Source organism: Jaculus jaculus, chromosome 1, assembly GCF_020740685.1.
Source record: "Jaculus jaculus isolate mJacJac1 chromosome 1, mJacJac1.mat.Y.cur, whole genome shotgun sequence".
NCBI lineage: Eukaryota > Metazoa > Chordata > Mammalia > Rodentia > Dipodidae > Jaculus > Jaculus jaculus.
Window position 1 is genome coordinate 144,561,371 of NC_059102.1, and position 26,859 is coordinate 144,588,229.

Below are 26,859 nucleotides of genomic sequence, written 5' to 3' on the forward strand. Positions count from 1 at the left end.
TCCCTAGTCTAGATGTTTTTAAAAGATTCTTGGCTGGGGCTGGAGAGATGGCTTAGCGGTTAAGCACTTGCCTGTGAAGCCTAAGGACCCCGGTTCGAGGCTCGGTTCCCCAGGTCCCACGTTAGCCAGATTCACAAGGGGGCGCACACGTCTGGAGTTCGTTTGCAGTGGCTGGAAGCCCTGGTGCGCCCATTCTCTCTCTCTCTCTCCCTCTATCTGTCTTTCTCCCTATGTCTGTCGCTCTCAAATAAATAAATAAAAAATGAACAACAACAACAACAAAAAAGATTCTTGGCTGAAGCTGGGTGTGGTAGCGCACACCTTTTATCCCAGCACTCAGGAGGCAGAGGTAGGAGAATCACCATGAGTTCAAGGCCACCCTGAGACTACATAGTGAATTCTAGGTCAGCCTGAGCTAGAGTAAGACCCTACCTTGAAAAAAAAAAAAAAAAAGATTCTTGGCTGGAGAGATGGCTTAGTAGTTAAGGTGCTTCCCTACAAAGCCAAAGGCCCCATTTTCAATTCCTCAGGACCCATGTAAACCAGATTTACAAGGTGGTGCATGCATCTGGAGTTCATTTGCAGTGGCTGTTGGCCCTGGAACACCCCTTCTCTCTCTCCCTTTTTCTGTCTCTCAAATAAATTTAAAAAATAAAAACAAAAAACCATTTGAGGGCTGGAGAGATGGCTTAGCGGTTAAGCGCTTGCCTGTGAAGCCTAAGGACCCTGGTTCAAGGCTCGATTCCCCATGACCCACGTTAGCCAGATGCACACGTCTGGAGTTCATTTGCAGTGGCTAGAGGCCTTGGTGCTCCCATTCTCTCTCTCTCTCTACCTGCCTCTTTCTCTCTGTCTGTTGCTCTCAAATAAATAAATAAAAATAAACAAAAACATTTAAATTTAACTATTTTTAAAAAAGATCCTTGCTGGGCATGGTGGTGCATGCCTTTAATCCCAGCACTCAGGAGACAGAGGTAGGAGGATCGCCAAGAGTTCGAGGCTACCCTGAGACTACATAATGAATTCCAGGTCAGCCTGGGCCAGAGTGAGACCCTACCTTGAAAAACAAAACAAACAAACAAAAAAAGATTCTTAGCTGAGCATGGTGGCATGCACCTTTAATCCCAGCCCTTGTGAGGCAGAGGTAGGAGGATCACTGTGGGTTCGAGGCCACCTTGAACCTACATAGTGAATTCCAGATCCACCTGGGCTAGAGTGAGACCCTACCCTGAAAAAACAAAACCAAAAAAAAAATTCTTGCCTGAGACTCCACCTCCAATAAAGGGCCAATTTCCTGACAGTCTAGAGTACATATATTTAAGGACTAGAGATATAGTTCAGTTGGTAGAGCATCTGTCACCCATGCACAAGGCCTCGTGGGCAGTCCCCAGCACCAACAAAACAACAGAAAAATGTAGCTAGGCTTAGCTCTGCACACTTGTAATCCCAGTTCTCAGGAGGCAAAGGCAGGAAGATTTCTTCCTGCACTATTGGCAAGTTCCAGGTCAACCAGGGCTATACAGCAAGAATCGGACTCAAAACCCACAACACAAAGACTATGTACTTCAAAACTCTCATGCTATCTTAGAGAGGCAGCTCTAGTTTCAACTAAAGACCTGAATTTGCCGTAGTGAAGATCATGTCAAGATGCAGCCTCCTACGGGGTAACCCCACTGTTTTAGTCTCTTTCCTACTGCTCATGTTATAGCAATTAATAGTTTTATAGGTTGTTTATGTATTTGAGAGAAAGAGGGAGATAGATGGTAGATAGATAGACAGATAGATAGATAGACGGAGGGAGGGAGAGAGAGAGTGGGCATGCCAAGGCATCCAACCGCTACAAACCGACTCCAGACGTATGTGTCACCTTGTGCATCTGGCTTATGTGGATCCTGGGGAATCAAACCTGGGTCCTTTGGCTTTGCAGGCAAGCACCTTAACCACTAAGCCATCTCACCAGCCCGTTTTATAGGGTTTTTGATGGTTTTGTATAGGATTTGATAGTTATTTTTTATTTTTTTAATTATTTATTTATTTATTTGAGAGTGACAGAGAGAGAAAGGGGGAGAGAGAGACAGAGAGAGAGAGAATGGGTGCGCGCCAGGGCCTCCAGCCACTGCAAATGAACTCCAGATGCATGCGCCCCCTTGTGCATCTGGCTAACGTGGGTCCTAGGGAGTTGAGCCTTGAACCGGGGTTCTTAGGCTTCACAGGCAAACACTTAAGTGCTAAGCCATCTCCCCAGCCCATTTTTTTTTTAATTTAAGAAGTTATAAGAAAATAGAGTTATACCGTGTTCATGAATTTAAAAAAAACAATATTTTCATTATATATATTTTTCCCCAAGTTGATATCTAGATTTGTTATAATCCCTAATTAAAACCTCAACTGAAGGCTGAGAAGATGGCTCAGCAGTTAAAGGCACTTGCTTGCAAAAGCCTGCTGGCCCGGGTTTGATTCCCCAGTGCCTACATGAAGCCAAATGCTTGAGTCCAGAATCCGTTTGCGGTGGAAAGAAGGCCCCCCTCCCCCTCCCAATCTCTTTTTCTTAAATAATTAAATAAAATCCCCAACTGGCGGGCCTTGGGGATGTGGTTTAGTGCTAGCTGAAGTATTAGGTTCAATCCCCAGCACCCCGCCCCCACCCCCACGCAATAAACCCAATAGGTCTTTTAAATCTTTTCTTGGTGTATGCGTGTGTGTGAGAGCGTGGGCATGGCGTGTGTGTGTAGGTCAGAGAACAACTTCAGGGTGTCTGTCCTCACCTTCCACCTCGCCATTCACCAGACTAGGTACCCACAAATTTCCAGGGCGACTCTCCCGTCTCTCCCTCTCTTCTTGCTGTGGGACTGCAGATGGCAGCGCTACAGAGTTTTGCTTTTACGTGGGCTCTGGGGCTCTCAGCTCAGACAGTCACACTTGCACACGGGGAAGTGCTTGCCTGTGAAGCCTAAGGACACCGGTTCAAGGCTCAATTCCCCAGGACCCATGTTAGCCAGATGCACAAGGCGGCGCACGCATCTGGAGTTTGCAGTGGCTAGAAGCTCTGGCGCACCCACTCTCCTCTTTGTCTCTCTCTGCCTCATTCTCTCTCTGTCTGTCACTGTCAAATAAATAAATAAAAACAAAAAAATAAAAATAAAAATAAAAGATTTACTACAGAGCCAGGAGTGGTGGCGCACGCCTTTAATCCCAGCACTCAGGAAGGCAGAGGTAGGAGGATCACCATGAGTTTGAAGCCACCCTGAGACTACAGAGTGAATTGCATGCAGGTCAGCCTGGGCTAGAGCAAGACCCTGCCTTGCGGGGGGGGGGGGGGGGGGGGGGGGGGGGGGGGGAATTGCTACAAAACAACCTCGATCAAAGCAGTCTAAGGGACATGGCAGTGGTAAAGTATTTGCTTAGCATGCATGAGGCCCTAGGTTCAATCCTTACATGGCCAAGATAGAAAGAAGAAATGAAAACGAACACCCAAAATTCCCTAGAGCCAGTCATGGTGATGCATGCCTATGATCCCAGCCCTTGGGAAATGGAGGCAGGAAGGTCAGTAGTTCAAGGTCATCCTTGACTATATAGTGAGAAGGAGACCAGCCTGGGATACATGAAAGCCAGTGTGAATGACAGACAAATGAGTCTACAAGGAAGAATGGAGAGTATAGAAACACACCCACACTTACATGGCCCATTAGCGTGCAACAAAGATGTCAACGTAATTCTCTGCGAAAAGGAAAGTGTTGAACTGATATTGCTGGAACACCTAGAAACTGATATGGCGGGAGCAGATGAAGAGTACTGTGACCTGCTGGTCACTTCAGCCTGTACATCAAGGACAGTCCTTTGGGCCGGAGCCCCTCTGCCACAGACAGTAAATGTCTCTGCACCCTGTGACCCTGGGATTGGAACCTCAGCTCCTCCCTCCGACAGTCCAGCTCAGACCTCAGCTAGAGCAGAGGACTGGCTGGAGCTCTGGCTACTGTATTCTAGTTCGCCACTTACACGCTGTGTGGCCTTGGGAAAGATACTGTGTGTGCGCGCACACTGCGGCTCCTGTCTGTTCGCCGGGAATAAAAGCAATAAGGGCTGGGGAGATGGCTTAGTGGTTAAGGTGCTTACCGGCAAAGCCAGAGGACCCAGGTTTGATTCCCCAGGACCCATATAAAGCCAGCTGCACAAGGTGGCACATGCATTGGAGTTCATTTGCAGTGGCTAGAGACTCTGGCTTACCCATTCTCTTTCTCTATCTGCCTCTCTCTTCTCTCAAATTAATTAATTAATTAATCAAATATTAAAGTATTTACTTCAGAAAGAGTAGTCATGTGGGGCGTGGCAGTGCATGCCTTTAATTCCAACACTCAGGAGGCCAAGGTAGGACTGCTGTGAGTTTGAGGCCAGCCTGAAACTACATAGTGAATTCTAGGTCAGCCTGGATTAGAGTGAGACCTTATCCTGAAAAACCACACACAAAAAGGAGTAGTCATGAAGGGGCTGGAGAGATGCCTCAGTGGTCAAAGCACTTGCCTGCAAAGCCTAAGAACCCAGGTTCTATTCCCTAATACCCATGTAAAGCCAGATGCACAAGGTAGCCCATGCATCTGGAGTTTGTTTGCAGTGGCTAGAGGCCCTGGCATGCCCACATTCTCTCTCTCTTTCTCATAATAAATACATAAATAAAATTTTAAAAATTGAGGGCTGGAGAGATGGCTTAGCGGTTAAGCACTTGCCTGTGAAGCCTAAGGACACCGGTTCAAGGCTCGGTTCCCCAGGTCCCACGTTAGCCAGATGCACAAGGGGTGCACGCGTCTGGAGTTCGTTTGCAGAGGCTGGAAGCCATGGCGCGCCCATTCTCTCTCTCTCCCTCTATCTGTCTTTCTCTCCGTGTCTGTTGCTCTCAAATAAATAAATTTTTAAAAAAATTTAAAAATTGAAACAAGAGTAGTCATGAAGGTGGAAACAGGAAGATAATTCAAACACCTGCCCTGGGCCAGCTCTACAGAGGAGAAACTGAGGCTGCAAAGAGGAGGGATGATCTCAAAGTCTCACAATAGCTGCCAGTATGCTTCTGTGATGCCCTTTACTTGCCACCTGCCTGTAGAAGGCCCAGAGTAAGTGAGCCATGTGTCAGCTGTCATACAGTGTCCTGGCAAGAGGACGCCTCCAAGTCATCTATGGGTACTCAGCCCTACATGGCTCACAGGGGCTCCTGGCCTTCGTGAGTCACAATATGAGTTGAAAGGACAGAGGATCAGGGGCTCTGGAGGATCTTGTGCCTACAACTCAGTACAGCTATTGTTTGTAGCCTTGAGGGACCAGGTGGTTGAGATGGAACACGGATGGCACCAAAAGCCTGATGGTGACTCAGAGAGGCAGCTGGGTATGGAGTGGGGCTCCTGTGCCCGGGTGCAGAGCTGGCCAGGGCCTACTTGTAGAGTGATGGGCTTGGCCATGATTTTGGAGGGTGGAGTTCAGTGGGGCAGGGACGACCATGAGATGCCCTGGGGTGCAAACAGAGCTGGGGAGCTTCTGACACACCCTTCTGGCAGATGCTGGGCACAACCCCCCCCCAGTTTCATTTTACTAGCCAGCAGCTTCTGTGAACCTCGGCCTTCCACACCATGCAATGGGTCAGCAGGCGGCCAGTCTTTGATCCACCGTTTACTGTGGGCCCTGGGCAATCTGGGCAGGTGCCAGGCTGTGGGGAAAGAGTGGAGACCGACAGATGCAAACCTATGGGCCGTGGGCTCTGGCTCAGGGGCTGGTGTGTGTGTGGGGGGAGTGGGGGAGCGAGGGACTCCAGGCACTGGATAAAAAGTAGGTCCGCAGCCTCTGAACCTAGCATCCCCGCTCCGGCCTTAAAGCGCTTTGAAGGGCCAGGCGGCAAGTGTCTTCGCAAAACGATTGCGATCACCCTGCTCAGTTACTCGGGGTAATTCCCGCCTCTGCCACCCTCCCCCGGCGACTCCAGCGGCTGCCAGGGTCAAGATCCCCGCGCCGCCAGCGCCCACGCCCGTGCGCCCGGGGGAGGAGAGGCTGGCGCCGGGCCCCGGGCGGGACTGGAGAGGGGGTGGGGTCGAGGAGGGGAAGGAGCGATCCAGTCCCGCCCACCGCAGGTGGCCCGAACTCTGAGAGGCTCCGGGTGGGGGCCCGGCCCGAGGGCGGGGACTGTCGCGCGCGTGTCCCCACGTGTCCCAGATCCCTGCCTATCCCCCACCCCCACCCCCTCGGCCCTGGGCTTATAACCCGGGATGCGTGCTTCTCCCGGCCTTGCTCGGTCTGCTGCCACCGCCACCTGCACCCTGGTAAGGAGTCCCCGGCCTTTCTGGTTCCCCCCACTCCCCAGCCGAGGTCACCTCCCCGCGGGATCGCAGCAGGAGAGGGCCGGGGAGGAGACGCGCGCCTCGGCCGCCCGCCCGCCCGCCCGCCGGGAGAGGGCAGCGAGCGCACCACCGGGTCGCTGCGCAGCCCGCGGCCGGGAAGGAGGCGGAGGCCCGGGGCTCCTGTTGCGCACATGCCTGGAGCCGGGATCCAGGTTCTTTTGGCTTGGGAGACCTGATAGGAGTTCAAGTCCCGGGGTCTGGGGAGCAAGTCAGGCCATGTGTCCCCTGTGCCAGCCGAGGGCCTTTCTGGATCGTCCTTCTCGCATTCTCTGTGCAGCGAAGGCCCCAGATGGAGACCCTGAGAGTCCGTATGGGTTGGAGGTTTGCATCCTCTCGCCCCACTCCGACTCACCCCTACGTCTGCGTGAAACCAGAGATCCAAGCTCCGCCTGACCCTTGCCCTTCGGGGCTTGGGCCTAGGGCACTCCCTGCCCCAATGTGCCCGGCACAGGTGTATACCCAACTCCCTGCCCCCGGGCCCTGGTGGTGACCAGGCTCCCTTCTCCGAGGGACGACGACAGTATGGGGACTCTCTCTGAGCGGGGGCCACTCCCAGTCGGGTTTCCTGCTGGCCTGAGGCTAGCTGGCTGGCTCTATGGGAGGGGCCCCTCTGCAGGAAATGACCGTCTCGTCTCGGGGTGGTTACAGCCTGGGCCCCTAGGAGGCTGCAACCCTCCCTGGGGGCAGGGTCATGGAGAAATGGGGGACCTCAGTGCTCCATTCTGTGAAGTGGGCCCGCCAGGCTGGCTGCAGTGCCGGAGCAGGAGCAAACCTGTCCTTTGCCCAGGGGTAGATCTAGAGAGCCTTGGCTTTGATCCCTTCCCTCACAGCTCCCCCTGGCTGGTGACAGGGCAGGTGAGGCATTGCGTCAGACTCCAGCCTCCCTGCTGCCGGCTCCCGGTCTCTGCCTGTTAGACCTCCCTTACTCCTGGGGCCAGGGACCTAGGAGGTTGTCTGAGGTCGTAGTGGAGCCCCGTGGCCTGGGTCTCCTCTGGCCCTCCTAGGTCTGGGAATGTGAGATGTAGAACCGGGCTAGGCTTGAGGCAGGTGGAGAAGGCCAGGAGAACTACAGGGCTGGATAAGAACTGGAGGGCACTCCATTGCAAACTTCCCCCCCCACTGCCTTCCCCCAACGTCTGCCTCCACTTCCCAATCAGGGCTAAGGAGCTGGAGGACGAGGATGGAGGCCTGCTCAAGGAATCCTGGCTCCAATTCAGTGCCAGTGGGCCCAGTGAATGACTCCACCTCCCCACCAGCCTCTGGGGTGGGGAACAGGCATGGGGAGCAGAATGGGAAGCCCACAGTCTCAGCACCCCTAAGTACCCACACCCCCAATTACCTTCCTGCCCCCTGCTTGTTAAGCCAGGAACTCGGGGAGCCTTGGGGTGGAGCCAGGCCTACTTGCTGTGCCAGCATTTCCCATGGCCCATCTCGTCTTCACCCTGGGTGCCCTGAGGCCGGCCAAGTGCCTTCTCTGCGCACTGAACTGAGTAACTGGCTTGCCGGTGGGCAATTATGTGGAAAGAGGTACCTTGCTGCTTGCCGGAATACTCAGTCTGAGGCACCACCCCAACCCCAGGGTGAAGGGTCTCACTCTAGCCTAGGCTGACATGGAACTCATTCTGTAGCCTTAGGTTGGCGTTGAACTCCCAGCCATCCTCCTGACTCGCCACCAAGCCCAGGCTCAGCACTAACTTTTCTCTGACCGCATTGGGCAAGGTTGACCTTCCAGGGCCTGGCTTTCTTCCCTCCTTGTAGCGGATCTCTCCCCCAGACTTGGGAAAGGCCAGGCCCTCAGAAGCACTTTGATAGCAACAGCATGAATGCATCAGTGTGTTTTGTTGTTTTTTGTTTTGTTTTTCCTCCGTGTGCGTGTTCCTAGTGCCCTTGCAGCCCAAACCAGCTAGGCCTGGCCCCCCAGTCCTTGACAGGCCAACTAAAGAGACCATAGTGAAAGGGAATTGGAACAAATAAAGGGGTTCTGCCCCAAGTCCATCTTTGGGGTTCCATCCTGAGGTTTAGTTGTTTTTTTTTTTTTCTTTCTTTCAAGATAGGGTCTAGCCCAGGCTGACTTGGAATTCACTATGTAGTCTCCGGGTGGCCTCGATCCTCCTACCTCTGCCTCCCAAGTGCTGGGATTAAAGGTGTGCACCACCACGCCGGCTTTGGGTTTAGGTTTATATCGCGGTCACGGGGTGTGCATAACTAAGTTACTGTCTCGGTCAAGGGTGTGGTCCCACCCAGCACTACTGACCTCCTTGTCATTGTCTCAGCTCCAAGCTCTCTGCAAGTGGTCTGGTGAGCTGTCAGAGCTGTGTGAAGTCCCTTCCTGCTAGACAAGCTCCTCCTGGGGCTGCCAGCAGACGTCAGCCCTTTCTTCCCCCAGCCTTCTTCTTCCTGGGTGTTCTTTGTTTGAGTGCTGGGATCAACGGTGTGCACCACCACAGTGAACTCAGAGCTCACCATTTCTAGACCAGCTAGACAGCAAGTCCGAGGAACCCCGCTGTCCCTGACTCCCCAGCTCTGGTGTTAGAGGCAGGCATCTCTATGCCTGGTGCTGGGACTTAACTCATATTCTCATGCTTGCAAAGCAGGCACTTGACCCACTGAACCATCTCCCCAGCCCAGGAGCTGAAATCTTAGAATGATCTGGAGAGAACTTTCTGGCTCAGGTGGAGTTAGGGTTTTATTTTATTTTATTTTATTTTATTTTATTTTATTTTATTTTATTTTATTTTATTTAAGAGAGAGAGAGAGAGAATGGGTGTGTCAGGGCTTCCAGCCACTGCAGATGAACTCCAGACGCACGCGCCTCCTTGTGCATCTGGCTTATGTGGGTCCTGGGGAATTGAACCTGGGTCCTTTGGCTTTGCAGGCAAGTGCCTAAACCACTAAGCCATCTCTCTAGCCCAGAATTAGGGTTTTTAAGCAAGATTAATGACAAAGCAAGCTGAACTGAATTAGAATGTCACTGGAGAATGAGGGATGAAGAAATCCTGAGCAGAGGGGGAAAAAAAAAGACCATTAGTGACAAGCCATCAGGGCAGGAAGTGGAGAAAGGGTACCTGGCTCTCAAGGGACCAGAGAGTTCAGGGCAGTCTGCAGTCAGCTTGGGTTTGCAGCCACCAACATGTGGTCTTGGCCTGTCTCCTCCGGCTCCATCTGAAGAGGTGACTGTGATAGGTTTTACCTGGAGATGACACGCCTGTGACTCTGACCACAGGTTCTACTTGTGTTCCCCAGCTTTAGAAACACACACGTTTCCTTGGTGTGGAGAAGTGCCCTGGCTAGCCTGGCACATGCTCCCTTGGCAATTGCCAGATGACTGTGGCTGAGAAAAGCCAGAGGATGCCCCCCCCCACCCCATACACACACCTTGCCAACTAAGACCAACTGGAAAGCAGCTTGACATGAGGTCACTTTCTTCCTGTTCCAAGTACCTAGAATGGCATGGGCTGTCCACGTTGCCCCTGGGAGCTGGACCAACCTGCCCTGGGCCCTTCCTGAGTGTAGTCATATTGGCTAGGGCCTCGCTTGGGAAGGAAGGAAGCTCAGTGTCCTGGGGTATCTAAACTGAAAAGGCTTTCAGCTTGTGCAGTTGGAGAAACTAAAGGCCAGAGGGCCAGGGACATGCTAAGCTCACCCACAGAGGTGGTATGGAGTGGTTGCTGGTCTCCACACGGGCTCCTTCCCCAGCAGCTTCCTGAATCCTTCCAGTCAGATGTGGGGGACAGGACGGGGTCACCCCCATGGAACTGTCATGCTTAGAGTGCCTCAGGAACTTGAACCCAGGTCTACAGGACTCATGCTGAGTGCCCCACCGCAGACAACGCGCTCACTGTTGCACTGCCCTTGTCTTTCTGTCTCTCCGGACAAAGTCAAGGCCACGGCTTCATGTAGCTTTTGCTACAGCTGCAGCCTCCTCACATAACCCGGGAACCTTGGTGGCCAGATGAGGCCCTTCAAGGAGTTGGGTGTCAGGAGTGACACTAGTGTCTGAGTGTATCATTTGCTCAGCTCACATACGCAGCTAATCTCTGTGCATGCACACACACACACATGCATGTACATTCAGGTGCACACCCCCAGTACACGGAGGCATGCACACAAATTAACCTTTTCAGGTACCTGATCTTGGGTTGATACAGGCACATGCTTGTGCAGACACACACACACACACACACACACACACACATGTGCTTCCAGAAACACAGTCCCTAGGTACACACACCACACCTCTCAGTCCAAGCTGAGGACTACAGAGACCGTGCCCACACTGTCAGAGAGACAGGGGCGGCCTCCCTGGTTTCTGGGCAAGGTCTCATAGAAGCCCACAGCTCTGTTCTCTGCAGTGAGTGGCCCTCCAAAGAGAAAAAGTAACGGTGACATGGGGGGTGCCTGGCACCCCGTGCCTGGATGTGGCCCCTGCCCCACGGAGCTCATGGTTGAGTGCGGGGGAGGGCAGATTAGAACTCAGTAGACAGTGTGCTCTGACACTGGAAAGGCCCGTAAGAGCACTGGAGCGGGCAGTGCCAGTGTAACTGGTTAGTCTGTCAATGAGGAGCCCCACCTCCTTGCATCCAGGGGGCTTTGGGGGGGGAGGCCAGAAGGAAGCAGGGCACCTCTAAGGGGTGGTAGAATCTGGGGTAGTACACATTCCTCTTGACACCCTGGTGTGTCTGAGAACTCCACAACCACTCCTTGCCCAGGCCTGCCTTTCTGGAGCCCCCCAGAGACGGTGGTCTTGTCCCTACAGGCAGAGCAGAGGGGTGCGGAGCCCAGCTGGTATGTGGCTTTGGGTCCTGGCTTTGTCACTTGGCAGCAAGGCAAAGCCTTGGCTAGTCCCTTCTCCCGAGCCTCAGTTTCCCTATCTAAAATGGGGCCGACCCCAAATGGAGAGAGGGGCTTGTCACAAGCTGGGTGTATTTATTATCTGGAGTGTGGGGACGGCTTTCTGAGTGACGTGTGAAACTTGCCAGTATGTACGCTTTACGTAGGTGAGGTGCAGCTCAGCACAGAGCACGTACTTAGCATGTACAGGGCCCTGAGTCCCACCCCAACACCACGGTAGTAATAAACTTGTGGCTCAGAGGTTGAGCACTTGGCTGATATGTATGAGGCCCTGGCTTCCATGTCCAGCATGAGAGAGAGAGAAGAAAGAAAGAAAGAAAGAAAGAAAGAAAGAAAGAAAGAAAGAAAGAAAGAAAGAGGAGGGAAGGAAGGAAGGAAGAAAAAAAGGAAATAATCTACTTAGTTGGCAGCTGGAGAGATAGCTCAGTTGGTAAAGTACATGCCTTGCAAGTACAAGGACCTGAGTTCAATCCCCACTATACACATAAATGCCAGGCGTGATGGCATAAGCCTATAATCCAAGTGCTAGGGAGGTGGGGACAGGAGGATTTTTTCCCCCAGATAGGGTCTTACTTTAGCTCAGGCTAACCTGGAATTCACTGTGCACTCTCAGGCTGGCCTTGAACTCACAGAGATCCTCCTATCTCTGCCTCTGCTATCTCTGCTGGGATTAAAGGCGTGCTCAGCCACACCCGGCCCACAGGAGGATTTTCAGAACTCACTGGCCAGCCAGTCTAACCTGATTGGTGAGCTCAAGGCCAATGAGAGATCCTGTCCCCCAAAAGTACACAGTGTAGGGAGGATGATAGCCAACATTGTCCTCTGACCGTCAGACGCATGCATGCATACATGCGCCCACATACATAGAAACATGAATCTACAAACACGTTTGCTTTTTGTTGATGATGTGTGAGGTGTACCAATAGAGTCGTTAAAAGAGGTAACAGGGGGCTGGGAAGATGGCTCAGCAGTTAAAGGCGCTCGCTTGCAAAGTTTGCCAGCACGGGTTCAATTCCCTGACATCCACATGAAGCCAGATGCACAAAGCGGCACATGCATCTGAAGTTGGTCTGCAGTGGCAAGAGTCCTGGCATGCTTATGAAGACGTAACAGAATATACCACTTGCCCACCCGCCCCCAGCCCCGTCACGCGAGTGGGGGCACAGAGTCCTCCAGAGCCTCTGGCGTTGGACTGGACAGTTGTCCTGAGGTCCCAGGGTTGCCGTGTCTCCTGGCTCAGGCCCATGGAGGCCACATCCGGGGCCTCAGCATCACGCAGGCACCTGAGCATGGTCACTTTTGCAGAGTGATTCACCCATCTGTGAAGACAGACTCCAGACACCGAGAGCCCACCGGCACCTGCAGTCCCAGGTACTTCCCGCCTCGTTCCCGCCCCCTGCCTCGTCCTCTCCTTCCCACTGTCTTCTGTGGCCAGTTGCCTGGTTGCTGTTGCCATGGGCACCATCTTCTGACTCCAGGGTCGGGACCTGCTGAGTCACCAGCAACCAAGGTCTGGGGCAGCTGCCCTGGGAAGATCACTGAATGCCCCCACGATGGGGAGCACTGTGGGTTGCAGTGAGAATGAGCCCCAGCCCCAACCACACGGTCCCCAGAGGTGTTCCCCTCCTAAGTCCAAAGGACAGCAGGACCTTGAGACCTGGGGCTGACTGGCATGTGGGTCTGGGGAATGTGCTGGGGACTGCATAGTCCCGTGCTCAGGTTCCAAAGTTCACTTGACCTGTCACACGATTGACTGCGCTGCCCAGAAAGTCACTGAGCCTCTCTCTACACCTCAGGCTCAGGGAGAGGACTCGGGACACATAGCCTGACCTTCGTGGTGGTGATGGCAGGCTGGTAGACCCGCTGGCCTTGCACGTGTGTGGAGGTCTATCCACGATGTCTTCTGACAAGAACCCCACCTGACTCTGCCCTTGGTCAGACTCTACCGGATGCTGGGGCCGGGGTCCAGATCGGGTCCTGTTGCCTGCTGACCCACCCAGCATGATACCCAAGGCAGTGATCTCGTTTTTCTTTTTTCTTAAATATATATATTTATTTATTTAACTTTTTAAAATTTACTTGAGAGTGACAGGCAGAGAGAGAGAGAGAATGGGCGCACCAGGGCCTCCAGCTACTGAAAATGAACTCCAGATGCATCCACCCCCTTGTGCATCTGGCTAATGTGGATCCTGGGGAATCGAGCCTCGAACTGGAGTCATTAGGCTTCACAGGCAGGCACTTAACCACTAAGCCATCTCTCCATCCCTTAAATATATTTTAAAAATTTATTTTAGAGAGAGAGAGAGAGAAAGAGGTAGATAGAGAATGGGCATGCCAGGGTCTCTAGCCACTGCAACTGGACTCAAGACACATGTGCCACTTTGTGCATCTGGCTTACTTGGGTACTGGGGAATTGAACCAGGGTCCTTAAGCTTTGCAGGCAAGTGCCTTAACTGCTAAGCCATCTCTCCAGCCTGATCTCACTTTTCCTTTTTTTTTTTTCTTCTGCTTTTCTTTTTGTTTTTTCAAGGTAGGGTCTCACTGTAGCACAGGCTGACCTGGAATTCACTATGGAGTTTCAGGGTGGTCTTGAACTCATGGCAATCCTCCTATCTCTGCCTCCCGAGTGCTAGGATTAAAGGTGTGTGCCACCACGCCTGGCTGATCTTACTTTTTCTATGGGGCATGGTAGAGCAGCTCCCAGAGTTATTGCTAGGGCATAATGTTCAGAAGTTTACCAGGGTCCTTCAGGTGAAAGAAACAGCTGCAGGCTGGGGAGATGGCTCAGCAATTGAAAGCAGTTACTTGCCAAGCCTGTTGACCCAGGATCAGTTCTCCAGTACCCACAGAAAGCCAGAGGCACAAAGTGGTGGATACATCTGGAATTTGTTTACAGAGGCAAGAGGCCCTGGTACTCCCATATTCTCTCCCTCAACCTTCAAAAATTATGTTGAATGTATTTTTAAGAATATTTTCAATTTATTTACTTATTTATTTGCAAGCAGAGAGAGAGAGAGAGAGAGAGAGCACGCCAGGACCTCTCGCTGCTGCAAACAAACTTCAGATGTATGTTCCACTTCGTGTATCTGGCTTTACATGGGTACTGGGGAATTGAACCATGGTCGTTAGGCTTTGCAGGCAAGTGCCTTAACCACTGAGCCATCTCTCCAGACCCTGAACCAATGTTTTTTTTAAACTAAGAAACAGCTGCAAAGGTAAGGAGGCAGGTGGCCACATTGCCTTCCGGAAGTTTCCGTGTAGCTGAGGAGTGAGATAGAGCAGCAGTGGCATGCGCATCCTCACTGACGAGGGATAGCTCTATTGTGGCTTCGGGGAAGGACACCCAAGTTACAGAGTGGTGTATCTCTGCCTCACTCTGTCCCTTTCTGGGCCTCAGTTTCTCCAATTGCACACAAGGAAGTCAGTCTCTGAGTCCCATTCCACAACTATCTACAGAGTTGAATTCACTGATGTGCTGGGGGGACTCTGTGCCCTTCTCAGAAGCTGAAAACAAACAGGGTGCCTCAACTTCCAGTGAATGAAGAGGCATCAGTGTGGGGGAGGACCTGGGGCCGTGTGGGCTTCCTCTCCTGGCCCACCCTTGGGCAGCAGCTGGCACTGCATGCTGAGTGAGAATCCGTATTCCAGAGGCTAACAGACATTCACTTTGTGACCTTGACACAGCTGACCTCCAGAGCCCCAGTCTGTCTCACCAATGAGGATGGTGGCTCCTATTTCATGGGATCACCCTGGAGGTTCGGGGTGATCCAGACAAGGCCCCTCAGGGCCCTGCCTTGGCACTGTCTTGCTTAGTAAGGAGCAGTTCTGACAAAGGCCCGGCCCCTTCCTCCCTGCACCCCTGGGGCATTGGCCTGGCTCCAGCTGTTAGGCCTCAGATGCCTGCACCAGCTGCTGAGGATTGGTTCTGTCTCCCCTCAGCTGGCCCCAACCCCCCCCCATGGCATTCCCAGCACCCCCTCGGGTGGGTTGTGTGCAAATCTGGCAGGTCAGGGGCCCTGGGGAAGGATTCATGCAGGAAGGCGGTGGAGGCCTTGTCAGGATAATGCTACCCAGGGCGGAGGGAGGGGGCCGTCATGGGACCAGGTCAAGAGTTTGTACAGGCTCGCCCAGCCTCATGACACTCACGTTTTTCACCGCTCCTTCCAGAGATGTCCAGCAAGGGCTCTGTGGTTTTGGCCTACAGTGGTGGCCTGGACACTTCCTGCATCCTCGTGTGGCTAAAGGAGCAAGGCTATGATGTCATCGCCTACCTGGTGAGGAGGTACCCAGCATGCCTACGGGCCCCGCTGCCCATCTAGCCCACCCTCTGCCTCTCTGCTCTAGCTGCCTGCCATCTCTCCATCAAGCCCACCTCTCTCCCTCCTGCACCTATCTTGAGCAAGGGCTGAAAACACAGCCTATCATGGAACTGCCTTAATGCCTTCATCTCTTTTTGTTTGTTTGTTGTGAGGTAAGGTCTCACTCTAGCCCAGACTGACCTGGAACTCACTCTGTAGATCCAGGCTGGCCTTGAACTCATGGCAGTCCTCCTACCTGTGCCTTTGTCTTTGAATCATCTCCCTGAGGCAGAGGAAGCTGGCTTTGAAGAGAGTGAGAGGGCTGGAGGGATGGCTTAGCGGTTAAGGTGCTTACCTGCAAAGCCAAAGGACCCAGGTTTGATTCCCCAGGACCCACATAAGCCAGATACACAAGTTGGTATGTGCACCTGGAGTTGTTTGCAGTGGCTGGATGCCCTAGTGTGTCCATTCTCTCTCAAATAAATAAACAAAAATAAAATACTTAAAGAGAGAGTGTGCAAACATGACCTTGGCTCTACCGTTAGGTCAGCCTGCTTGTGGAGTTTCCCTGGGCTTGAACACGGCATGTGGTCCCCCCAGAGCTGGCAGTACCCCTGGGTCTCCTTGTTCTGGGCTGACAAGTAGGTCATAGGTGAGAGGTTAGGAATGGTGCCACTCTCTCCTCTAGGGTTCATAGCAGACATCCCTAATCAAACGAGCTCCACTGACGAGCTTCGACACAATTCTAGAATAACCAAAAAAAAAAAAAAAAAAAAGCAGTTCTTAAGCCAGGTGTGGTGGCGCATGACTTTAATCCCAGCACTCGGGAGGCAGAGGTAGGAGGATCGCCATGAATTCAAGGCCACCCTGAGACTACAGAGTGAATTCCAGGGCAGCCTGAAGTAGAGTGAGACCCTACCTTGAAAAACAAACAAACAAAAACAGTTCCTGGCTCCCATAACTCAGAAGTCCAGGGGTAGGAATGCTTCAGGCAAGGCCGGATCCAGGTGCTTGTCCAAATCCATCCCCAGCTTTCCTTGGCCTCTCCACAGAGCAGCCAAGACTGCCGACAGGCACAGTCATAGCCCGGCATGCTCAGAGAAGGGGAAGTCAGTGGCCAGGAAACCCAACGGTGCAGCTCCAGGCATGAGATGTTCCTGCAGTGCTCAAGTGGCTATGTGTGGGGTGGTGACTGGTTGAGCACCTGCCCCCCGGGGCAGATAGCCCTCTCGCACCCCTCTCTCTGCCCCTGGGCTCACTGGCTGCTGCTTCTGCTCTTCAGGCCAACATCGGCCAGAAGGAAGACTTTGAGGAAGCCAGGAAGAAGGCGTTGAAACTCGGGGCCAAAAAGGTAATCACGAGGGCTGGAGAGATGGCTTAGCGGTTAAGCGCTTGCCTGTGAAGCCTAAGGACCCCGGTTCGAGGCTCGGTTCCCCAGGTCCCACGTTAGCCAGATGCACAAGGGGGCGCACGTGTCTGGAGTTCGTTTGCAGAGGCTGGAAGCCCTGGCGCGCCCATTCTCTCTCTCTCCCTCTGTCTTTCTCTCTGTGTCTGTCACTCTCAAATAAATAAATAAATAAAAATTAAAAAAAAAAAAGGTAATCACGAGAGGCAGGAGGGCTGGAGGTGGGCTTGTGGCATGGAGGGGCAGCAGAGCCCTGTCCCCGGCATGCCTTCTGGACGGTCCTCTTGCTTCCAAGAAGATGAGATCATACTTTGTTCAGATATGTGAACAACCATCCACCCATCATCCAGCTTTCACCATTCTCCACCCATCTACCCAATCTGGCAACCACCCATCTGTCGTTCCATCCATCCGTCATCTGTCCATCACCTGTCGTTCATCCATCTCTCCACCTATCGTCCACCCATTATTCATCGCCTCCCTGTCCGTCCTTTATCTCTACGTTCTCATCCATCCATTTATCTAGCCGTCCATTCATCTGTTTATCATCCACCTACCTTTCCGTCCCTCTTTCACCTCTCTGTCCATTCCCCATCCTTCTGTCCCTTAAACAGAGTCAGGAAGCTCCGGCCAGGCTCAGCGTTAGCTGCGCCGCGCCAACTGTGGCGGGCAGGCTCCCGTTGGCCACAGGACAATATGGCAGCTGAAGCCCGTGTAGCCCTATTCATCATGAGTCCTGTCGGTGCCACGCGTGAGCCACTCCCTGTGAGGAAGACCCTGCCACCTTCAGTGTTTCACTTGATAAGTGAGCAGGGGGCACCACCAGCCCCCCTGTCTTATCAGAACTGGTCCCTCTGCAGGGCACTTCCGCAGCTGCCTGGCGCTGCAGAATCAGTGCACGAGAACGCCAGGGCCTGCAAATGACAGCTTCCCGCCTCTGTCTGAGGCCCCAAGCCCAGGAGAGAGGAGATGGAGGGATGGGGCCATCTGGTCACAGGCCAGGCAGAGAGAGAAGTGCCAAGCACAAGGGCTCGCTTCATATGAAAGGGGAAGAACTGTCGATCATTCTGGCCTCACGACCCGTCTGCAGTCTGATTTATGTATTTGTCATTTTCCTGTTTTTTTTTTTTTTTTTCTTTCATACGGCATGAGGATTCACTCACTGTTGCTTTTGTGACATCCAGGTGAATGTTGCTTCAGTGAAAAAGGAAGATAGATAACGTATCAGTGTCATTGTACAGTGTTCCCGCTGTCTTCCTGTGAGAGCCTGAGCCCTGCCTAGAGTTCTGCATTTTGAGGATCGTTCCTCATTCACAACCTTGGCCCTTTTGACATGAGGCTGGCTGTCCCGGGCATTTGAGGATGTTTAACAAGGTCCCTGGCATCACCTACTAGATGTTACAAACTCTTCTTCCTCATCTAACCTGGCAACTGTGACAACTAAAACTATCTCCAGGGCTGGAGAGATGGTTTAGTGGTTAAAGGCATACACACTTGGATTTAGGATTTAGGATTTAGGAGTCACAACCAGTTTCAGCTGGATGGTGTGTTGGTATTGATTAGCAATGTTTGTCATGAGTGCAGAAGGAAAACGTACCAGTGTAGTTGGCTGGAGTTGATTAGCGATGTCTGCTAATGCTGCAAAAGGGAAAGAAAAGCCAGGTATATCGTGCTGATACATCACAGCTATTAGCCGTTGCTGTGGGCCACCTGAGGCCACTGGGTCTCTCTATTCATGTTGGGCCCCCTGCACCCATCCTGGCTAGACCCCTTCTTAGAATTCCTCTCCCCATAGGTGTTCATCGAGGATGTGAGCAAGGAGTTTGTGGAGGAGTTCATCTGGCCTGCTGTCCAGTCCAGTGCTCTCTATGAGGACCGCTACCTCCTGGGCACCTCTCTTGCCAGGCCCTGCATCGCCCGCAAGCAGGTGGAAATTGCGAAGCGTGAAGGGGCCAAGTACGTGTCTCATGGCGCTACAGGAAAGGTAAGGCAAGGATTGAGTAGATGGGGCTGGTAGCTGGGCGAAGGCTTGGGGGGGGGGCAGTCTGCTGAGGGGAACAGAGACCCTGGGGTGATGAGCAGTAACAGCCATGCAGTAATAGCTGCAAGCTGCAGATTCTGTCTGCCTGAGCTCAGGCCTCTGCTGAGAGCCACATCACCTGAAACGTTTGATTAAAATCACAGGGTACATGTTACCATGGAACAGAGTAGAAAGGGTTAAGAACAAGTTGGAGAGTAGGGTTCTGGAGGCCAGAAGTCCAAGGCTACCTACAGTGTGACCTGCTTCCTCCGAAGGTTCAGAGGGGTGTGCCCCAGGCCTGGCTCCGCTCCTGGTACCTCATCCTCCATCCTCATGTGTGTTCATGCCAGCTTTCCTCTTGTGTATGTGGGCCTGTGTGGCCCAGGCTCCCCTTTTTAAAGGACCTCATTGTAACTAACCTACCTCTGTAAAGACCAACTAAGGTCATACAGGCTTGGCACCTGGCCCATTGGTACAATGAAGACCCCATGAGGACAGGTTTCCCCAGGTGGCTATGCTTAAGAACTGGGCTTCTTCACAATGCCAGAGGGCTGGAGAGATGGCCTAGTGGTTGAGGTGCTTGCCTGAGAAGCCTAAGGACCCATGTTCAACTCTCTTGATACCACATAAGCTAGACACACACAGTTGAAGCAACTGCAAGATTATACATGCCCACTAGGTGGCACTAACGTCTGGAGTTTGATTTCAATGGTGGAGGCCCTGGTGTGCCAATTGTCAAGCTCTCTCTCTTTCTCTCTCTGGAGACTTGGGTTATGAGTGCTCAAAGTCAGTGGACACTACATCAGTGGCCTGGTACAGAAAGTGACTGCTCAACCACCCACCATCTGTATGCTTTTGAAGTTCTCCAGTGACAGGGTAGGGAGGCTCCCTCCATTGCTGGCCTGGTAACTGGTGAAGGTGATACTTGGGGGGGACACGAGGGCACACAGTTGAGGCTGGGGTGGAGGAGAGCTGATTTGTGGCCTGGGCATGTGTGAAATCCCAGGTACTCCTTCATTAGCTTGGGTACTGCATTAGCCAGCTTGTCCCCAGCCTGTCAAGGATGGGGTAACTTCTGGGCACAGGCATAGTATTCCTAGTGAAGCAAAGAATGGTATAAGGCAGCATCGGTTGTGATGTGGAGCCACATGTGGGTCGGGGAACTGGACAAGAGCTACTTCCTGTGTCCTCTTGATGGCCTTCTTCTGGACACATCGGGGTAGATTCATCACAGGCTGGAGAACAATGCGTCAGGCTAAGGGAGCCTGTGCCAGGCCCGGAGATATGAAGCCCGGGATGACTTTCTATCTGAGAGCGCAGTAGGGTCAGAGCTAGGCCAAGCTCGGCGGCTTGGTTGTGTCCTGAGCGCAGTGGACAAGGTGGCGTGGGAGGGAGCCGGGCAGCATCAGGGAGCGAAAGCGAGGAAGGTCAGGGAATTGCGGTGAACAGATAATGGTGGAAAGCAGACTGGCCAGTCGTCTTCATGAACCTGCCCTCCGCTAAGACCCTTGTTTTCACTGGTCTCCTGGCCTGCGTGACACAGATGCCAAGGACCCAAGTGAAAAGTGCCTTCCACCAGAGGCCGCGATTGCAGAGGCACAGGAGAGAGTCAGGCGCCGGGCTCAAATCAAGTGCCTCCGCTTTTACACTGCGCAGCGTTTCCGCATGAGCCTCTGCTTCGGGGACGGAAACGGTGTAACTCCTGGGTGCGTGCGGTGGGCTGGGAGAGATGAGCGGAATTCCAGGAGTACACAGCATGGGGTAGAGACAAGCTGTTGTCTGAACAAGCATCATGGAAGGAGAAAGCAGCTCCCAGGCCATCGCGACTGCCCCAGTGGAATGAGTCCCAGCGAGCTCCCCCAGCCAGGAAAGGCACACTGGGGGAATGGGACTCTGGAAGAAGTTCAGCTCAGAGTTACTTTATCAGTGGTACCGTCAGGATCTGCTAAGCAGCATGCAGGCTTGGAGCGCAAGTGGCTAGGTCTGGCTCTTGCTCTGGTTTGGGCTGCTCTCCGACTAGCCTGCAAGGGCTGGGAGTGGCCGCACTCAGCTGTGGGCTGTGCTGCATGTGGCCACCAGAGGGCACCAGAGACCTGGGCTAGAGAAAGCTGCAGTAGCAGGCGGCGGCACCCTTCCGTGGCTCTGTTCCCCGCTGGGGTCCTGCAGAGCTTGGGTTCCTTCTGCGTGGGGCTCAGGAGCATCCCTGCAGCTCACACTTAGGGGTCGCAGGGGGGACAGTCAGACTTGAAACATTCCTGGGCCTCCAAGACCAGCGGTAGGGACGGCAGGGCTGCCAGGGGAGTGCGTATCCTGACTCTGCTGAGGCAGGTGGGGTTGGCAGGTGAGGCATACTGCTGTGCCTGTCTCCCTGCGTGTGCATTGCCTAGAAGCTTCTGGTAGCCTCCGGAGACAATTTCTGAAGACGGCGGGGGGTGGGGGAATGTGGATAAGAAGGCCTGGGACCAGGCTGGGGCCAAGCCCTCTCTGGGCAGGTTGAGATGGACACGGGTGGCTTCACATGTTGAAGGACCGCAACCCCGATGCAGAACCAGGCATAAGGGTATTATAGAGGCAGGTCCCAGTAGGACACTGGTAGAGCCGTCACTGAAGAGGGAGGACCCCATGGCCTGGGTATGAACACACCATGGAGACCCCAGATCAGAGAGGTACCCCACGACCTTCAGGAGCAGGTCAGCGTTAAGGTTCTAGGAGTAGCTCAGCGCTGGCTCCACTCAGCTTCTCTCCGGCCTTCAGCAATGCAGGAAGCCATGGCCCCGGGCTCCTTGTTTCAGCCTCTCCTCAGGTCTTGAGCCCCACAGTGGTTGCATTTTTGTTGTTACTGAGATAAGAGTCTCACCGTGGAGCCAAGGCTGACCTTGAGCTTAGCAGACTCTTGCCTCAGATTTCCCATTGCTGAGATTTCAGACATATGCCACCATGGCCAGCTTTTGAAAAAAAAAAATTATTTGCTTGAGAGAGAGAAAGAGAGGGAGAGAATGGGAGCACCAGGGCCTCTGACCATTGCAAACAAACTCCAGACACATGTACCACTTTTTCCTAATTGCTGAGCTATCTCTCCAGTCCCGTGCCCAGCTTTTGACACTCTATGAATACTTAACACAGAACTCTTGTGCAACCAGGTCACACTACAGCCAGTTAGAGGCACTGAGGGCTTAGGGACACTACGGCAGCAGGGTCACTGGCAGGGTAATGCCCAAATACGCAGAGGAAGTGAGAGTCAGCTAGTGATGCTTAGAGAAGACCGTCCTAAACCGTAGGAGCAGCCATGCCATGACCCAGAGGCAAGACAGCTCTGTCTCAGTGGTCCTGCCTGGCTTGACCAGCACCCAGTTCAATCAACAATACAGCATTTCTCACCCTTGCTCATCCCTACTTTAAGCAGGGACCCCTGTCCGCCCACCCAGAGAGACACAGAGCTGGGAGTCTTAACCCCCTCCCACACACCCAGTTTTGAAAGAAAAGCTAGAAACATGAGCCTAAGACTAAGGGGTGCAGGGGCAGTTTTGTGAATGGCACCATCTGTAAGGCTGTCCCAGGGCAGATGGGAGACTCCCAGGCCCCTCTATCCATGTAGACGCTCACTGCAGAACACGCGTGATGGGGCAGACATCTGTATCGGGCTCCTTCCTGTTCAAGGACGCTGTCCTGGTGTCATTAGACCTGGTCAGAGAGGGCCAGTGGCTTTTGCCTGGGACAGACTTTGAGCCAAGGAAGTGTGTTTGGTTTCTATGAGGGTCTCGGGCTTTCCGAACAGATGGGTGTCTCCCGGCCCGTCTGGGTTTGCAGACACTAGCCCCGCCGGGCCTGGCTGGGGAAGCACAGTCTGCCTTTGTGTTGGGGAAATGTGAAGCCGTTGGGGGGGGGGGGTTTGAGTTGATGGGCCAGGCCCAGCACAAATCTGTGATGAGACTGCTCTATGCTAGAGTGGCCCTGGCTCCCAGAGGGTGCTGCCCATGGGTCTTGAGGCCAGTGGGAGGCAGATAACCACCACCCCACTCCATGAACTCATTGCGCACAGAACTCAGAATCAGCCCCACTGCAAGCTGTCGGGAGCGGTGTCTTGGCTGTGTGGCCCTAGGCAACGGGCTTCCCTCACTGAGCTCCCCTGTGCACCCCTGCAAAGATGAAAGAGATAGAAGGTCCCGTCGGCCCTGTGGCTGCATGCATGTGAGTGCGTGGCAAGTGCTCATTGCAGGAGCTAAATGGAAAAAGGAGAGGCTGGTTGGCGAGGCCCTACCTGAACCTCTGAGGTGTCGGAGGGACATGGTCACAGCTCCACACAGCACCTGGTTCGGTGGAGGAGAGGCTGGAACCAAGGTTTCTGCGCCACCCGACAAAGCTCCGGAAAATAACATGTTATTCCGCTGCTGCCTGGCTGCGCCCGTGCGGTTTTCACAGTAGGCGAAAAGGAAGTCTATTATTTCACAGCGCATGAGTCTCCCTCTCCACGAGCCGATGGTGAAGCAGGAGGGGGTGGCGCAGTGTCTCCCCTGGCAGTGTGTGCGCACCCCAGACCCTCTTCCTTCCATTTTGTGGGAGTGTCGTCAGGATGGCTGTACACAGACAGCAAAAGGAACAGGCGATCTATTCAAGGGTACTGGGACCTGTGCTCAGGTGGCCTGACCCACAAAGACAGTCATTTTGTTCAGGACCTTTCCTGTGCCCTTGGATACCTGCCCATGTGCTCTCGGGACCTGTTTCCCTGTCTTGGCAGAGAAGCTGAAAGCAAAATGTCCTCTCTCCCAATTGGTTCTGTCTCCTTCCTCAGTTGGCCTCTGTAGAATTGGGGAATCTGAGGCCCATGGAGCGGTAGGAACCTCCATTTTGTGGGGGTAGAGGATCCATGCACCATGGTACCCAGGGTCTGGTATGAATCTGACCTCTAGCCTGGGGCACTGCCCAGTCACGAAGGGGTGCCTTCAGAAGAAGGCTGCAATGGGAGCAGCTTGGGGGCCACCTGGAAGAGCACATGGCCCCCAGGGTTCTCAAGCCTGGTGTCTCTGGGTGCCAGGCCTGCAGTTCCAGGGGTGGCTTCATGCTCCACTTGCATCCCCCGAACTGTGCACACACCTGGCACATGCTCAAAGCATGTCTGTGTATGTGTGCATGGTTGCCCCAGGAGGCTTGTTCAGGGCTCACAGTAGCACTGCCCTGGGTGCCAACCCAGGGCACGTACGAGCGCGTGGTGACTGTCATTTACCACTCTGCACATACTCCAGGCACTCAGACCCGGCCTCCTGCATGGACTGGGAAGACCCTGAGGTCTAGTGCTGGCCCCACCAGAGGTCCAGAGGCTGATCCCTCAGCCTCTGTTTTTAAAACAGGCTAATAACCAAGGCTGGGGAGATAGTGTAAAGGGCCAAGTGCCTTCGTGCAAGCACGAGGAGCTGGGTTCCATCCTCAGAACCCATGTAAAAGTGCTGGGGGTGAAAACACTGTAATGAAATTCCCTGTGAAGCAATAAAAATTTTAATGAAAGTAATAATGCCATTTGTTAAAAAACTAATAATAATAATGTAGGGTGTGGTGGCACACACCTTTAATACTGAGCACTTGGGAGGCTGAGGTAGAAGGATCACTGTGAGTTCAAGTCCAGCCTGGACTAGATTGAGAGCAAAAATAATAAGTTTGATGGGTGTGGTAGGACACGTATGTAGCACTGGGAAGGTGGGAACAAGAGGACCCCGGGGCTCACTGGCCAGTTTAGTCTGATTGGTGAGCTCTGGGCCAGTGAGAGACCCTGTCTCAGAAAAGGTGGATGGAGGTTCTGAGGAATGATAAAGAGCGGTCGTCCTCTGACCCCACTTGAATGTGCACACACGTGTGCGCGCACACACACACACACACACACACACGCACGCACAGAAACCTGCCAGGTGTGATGGCACACACCTTTAATCCCAGCACTCAAGAGGCAGAGGTAGGAGGATTGCTGTAAGTTCGAGGTCAGCTTGAGACTACATACTACACTGACCTCTGATCTTTATTTTTTTATTTTATTTGAGAAAGAAAGAGTATGGGCATGCCAGGGCCTCTTGTCACTGCAGACAAACTACAGATGCGTGTAACACTTTGCGCATCTGGCTTTACATAAGTACAGGGGAATTGGCACCTGGCCAACAGGCTTTGCAAGCAAGTGCCTTTAGCCGCTGAGCCATCTCCTCTGCCCTGGCTTCATCTCCTGACAGCCCTCTGTTCTGTGTTTCAGGGGAATGATCAGATCCGCTTTGAACTTACCTGCTACTCGCTGGCCCCCCAAATTAAGGTAAGACTGCTCCTTCCCATGGGGGTGAAAAGTGGGTGGAGCCTGAGGTTCCAGGAAGTTCAAGTACAGGTCCATGGTACCTGGGACTCCTATGGAGAATGCAGTAGGAGGCTGGCAATCTGTAGGAGGGCTGGTCACCCCCAGGCCCTTCTCTTCCCAGAGGGGCTGCCCAGGTGCCTGGGTGGCTCTTTCATTTGTATATTTGGTATGATCTTAATGGTGGGATCCCATGTCCCCTACCTGGCTACCTATGGGTGACCCCTGTATCTCAGACATTTCCTTGGGATAGGGATCCTCAGGGTCTTAGGATCAACCTCTGCGTGGCATGTGCCTGTCACCCAGGTAGAGGAGCAAACATGGGGTTGACGTAGCCTGTTCCCACGGTCTCTGCCCCTCCAGCCTGAGCTATTCATTGATTCACTCACTCACTCATCTCTTCCATGTGTAACTGAGTGCTGACTTGGTGCGAACCTTGGCCGGCTCCAGTTATTGCATGCCTAAGGCGATATCAATGAGAGCAAAATCATGCATGCTACAGATGTAAGTACAAATTTTGCAGTAGCTGTAACTTTAAAAAATGAAATAAAATGAAGCCGGGCGTGGTGGCGTACGCCTTTTAATCCCCACACTCAGGCGGCAGAATAGGAGGATCGCCAGGAGTTCGAGGCCACCCTGAGACTACACAGTGAGTTCCAGGTCAGCCTGAGCTAGAGTGAGACCCTATCTCGGAACAACAAAAATAAATAAATAAATAAAATAAAAAGAGAAAGAAAACGAATCCAGTGACATCATCTTAGTATTTGATAGAGTCTCATATATCCAAAAAGTTGTCATCCAACATAGACTCTGCTTACTCAGAACTACTGATGGGGTTTCACGTCCTTTTTTGGTACTGATCTTGGTGTGGGGGACGGCCACCTCCCAGATGCTCAGCCAGAGGCAAGGTGACTATGGCTGTGTTCCATGCAGCACAGCCCCCATTTGAACCCCTCTGTGTCCCTGGGAGACTTTTCACCTCCCAACCCCACCCTCAGCCCCCAGAGGGTGTCCCTTCCTCGGTTTGGGGACTGAGGCGGCTTGGAAGTGAGTGGTAATGAGCTCGGATGTATTGGATGCCACACACTAGGACACTGAGAAGTCTGGGACAGTAACTGCTTGTTGACTCCCTACACTGCTCCTTCTGCCACCTTCTCTTCTGGTTCCCACAGCAGCCTGGGGGAAGGGAAACGTGGTGTTTGCTTTCTTGGGTCTTTGTCTGTCTGTCTGGAGAGGCCAAGCCCCCGGGGGCTGTGATGGGCTAGGGAAAGGTCTCGGGGAACCAGGCTAAGGGTGTTGTATTCCTGGGACTGAGCAGGTCGAGGGCTAGGGCAGGAGAAGATCCTGCTATTGCCACACCACAGGGCTTCAGCTGCCCAATGTCCCCCCACACCAACTTGTGCTCAGAGACAGACCTGCTGAGTTTCACTTCCTGGGGACCTGTCCCTGACCCTGCAGGCGGGGCGGGGAGGATCCAGGTGGAATGGGAGGCTTGGACACCTCCCCAACTTCTCGTCCCCCATCTACCCACCACAACTTTGGCATGGGCGGGGGAGCCAGGGCATCTCTCAAAGCCCTCCCCCCCCCCC

General features: G+C 53.3%; 1 protein-coding gene across 1 annotated transcript in view; it reads left to right on the forward strand.

Moving 5' to 3' along the window:
* The first annotated feature begins 6,202 nt into the window (after positions 1–6,202).
* The window catches only part of Ass1 (argininosuccinate synthase 1), a 56,913-nt gene continuing 36,256 nt past the window's right edge, over positions 6,203–26,859 (forward strand). The window contains exons 1-6 of the mRNA XM_045157921.1: positions 6,203–6,296; positions 12,531–12,596; positions 15,393–15,499; positions 16,806–16,874; positions 18,724–18,912; positions 25,178–25,234. Of these exons, the coding sequence (XP_045013856.1) occupies positions 15,395–15,499; positions 16,806–16,874; positions 18,724–18,912; positions 25,178–25,234 (420 nt within the window). The 5' untranslated portion in view covers positions 6,203–6,296; positions 12,531–12,596; positions 15,393–15,394. The remainder of the gene's footprint in view (positions 6,297–12,530; positions 12,597–15,392; positions 15,500–16,805; positions 16,875–18,723; positions 18,913–25,177; positions 25,235–26,859) is intronic.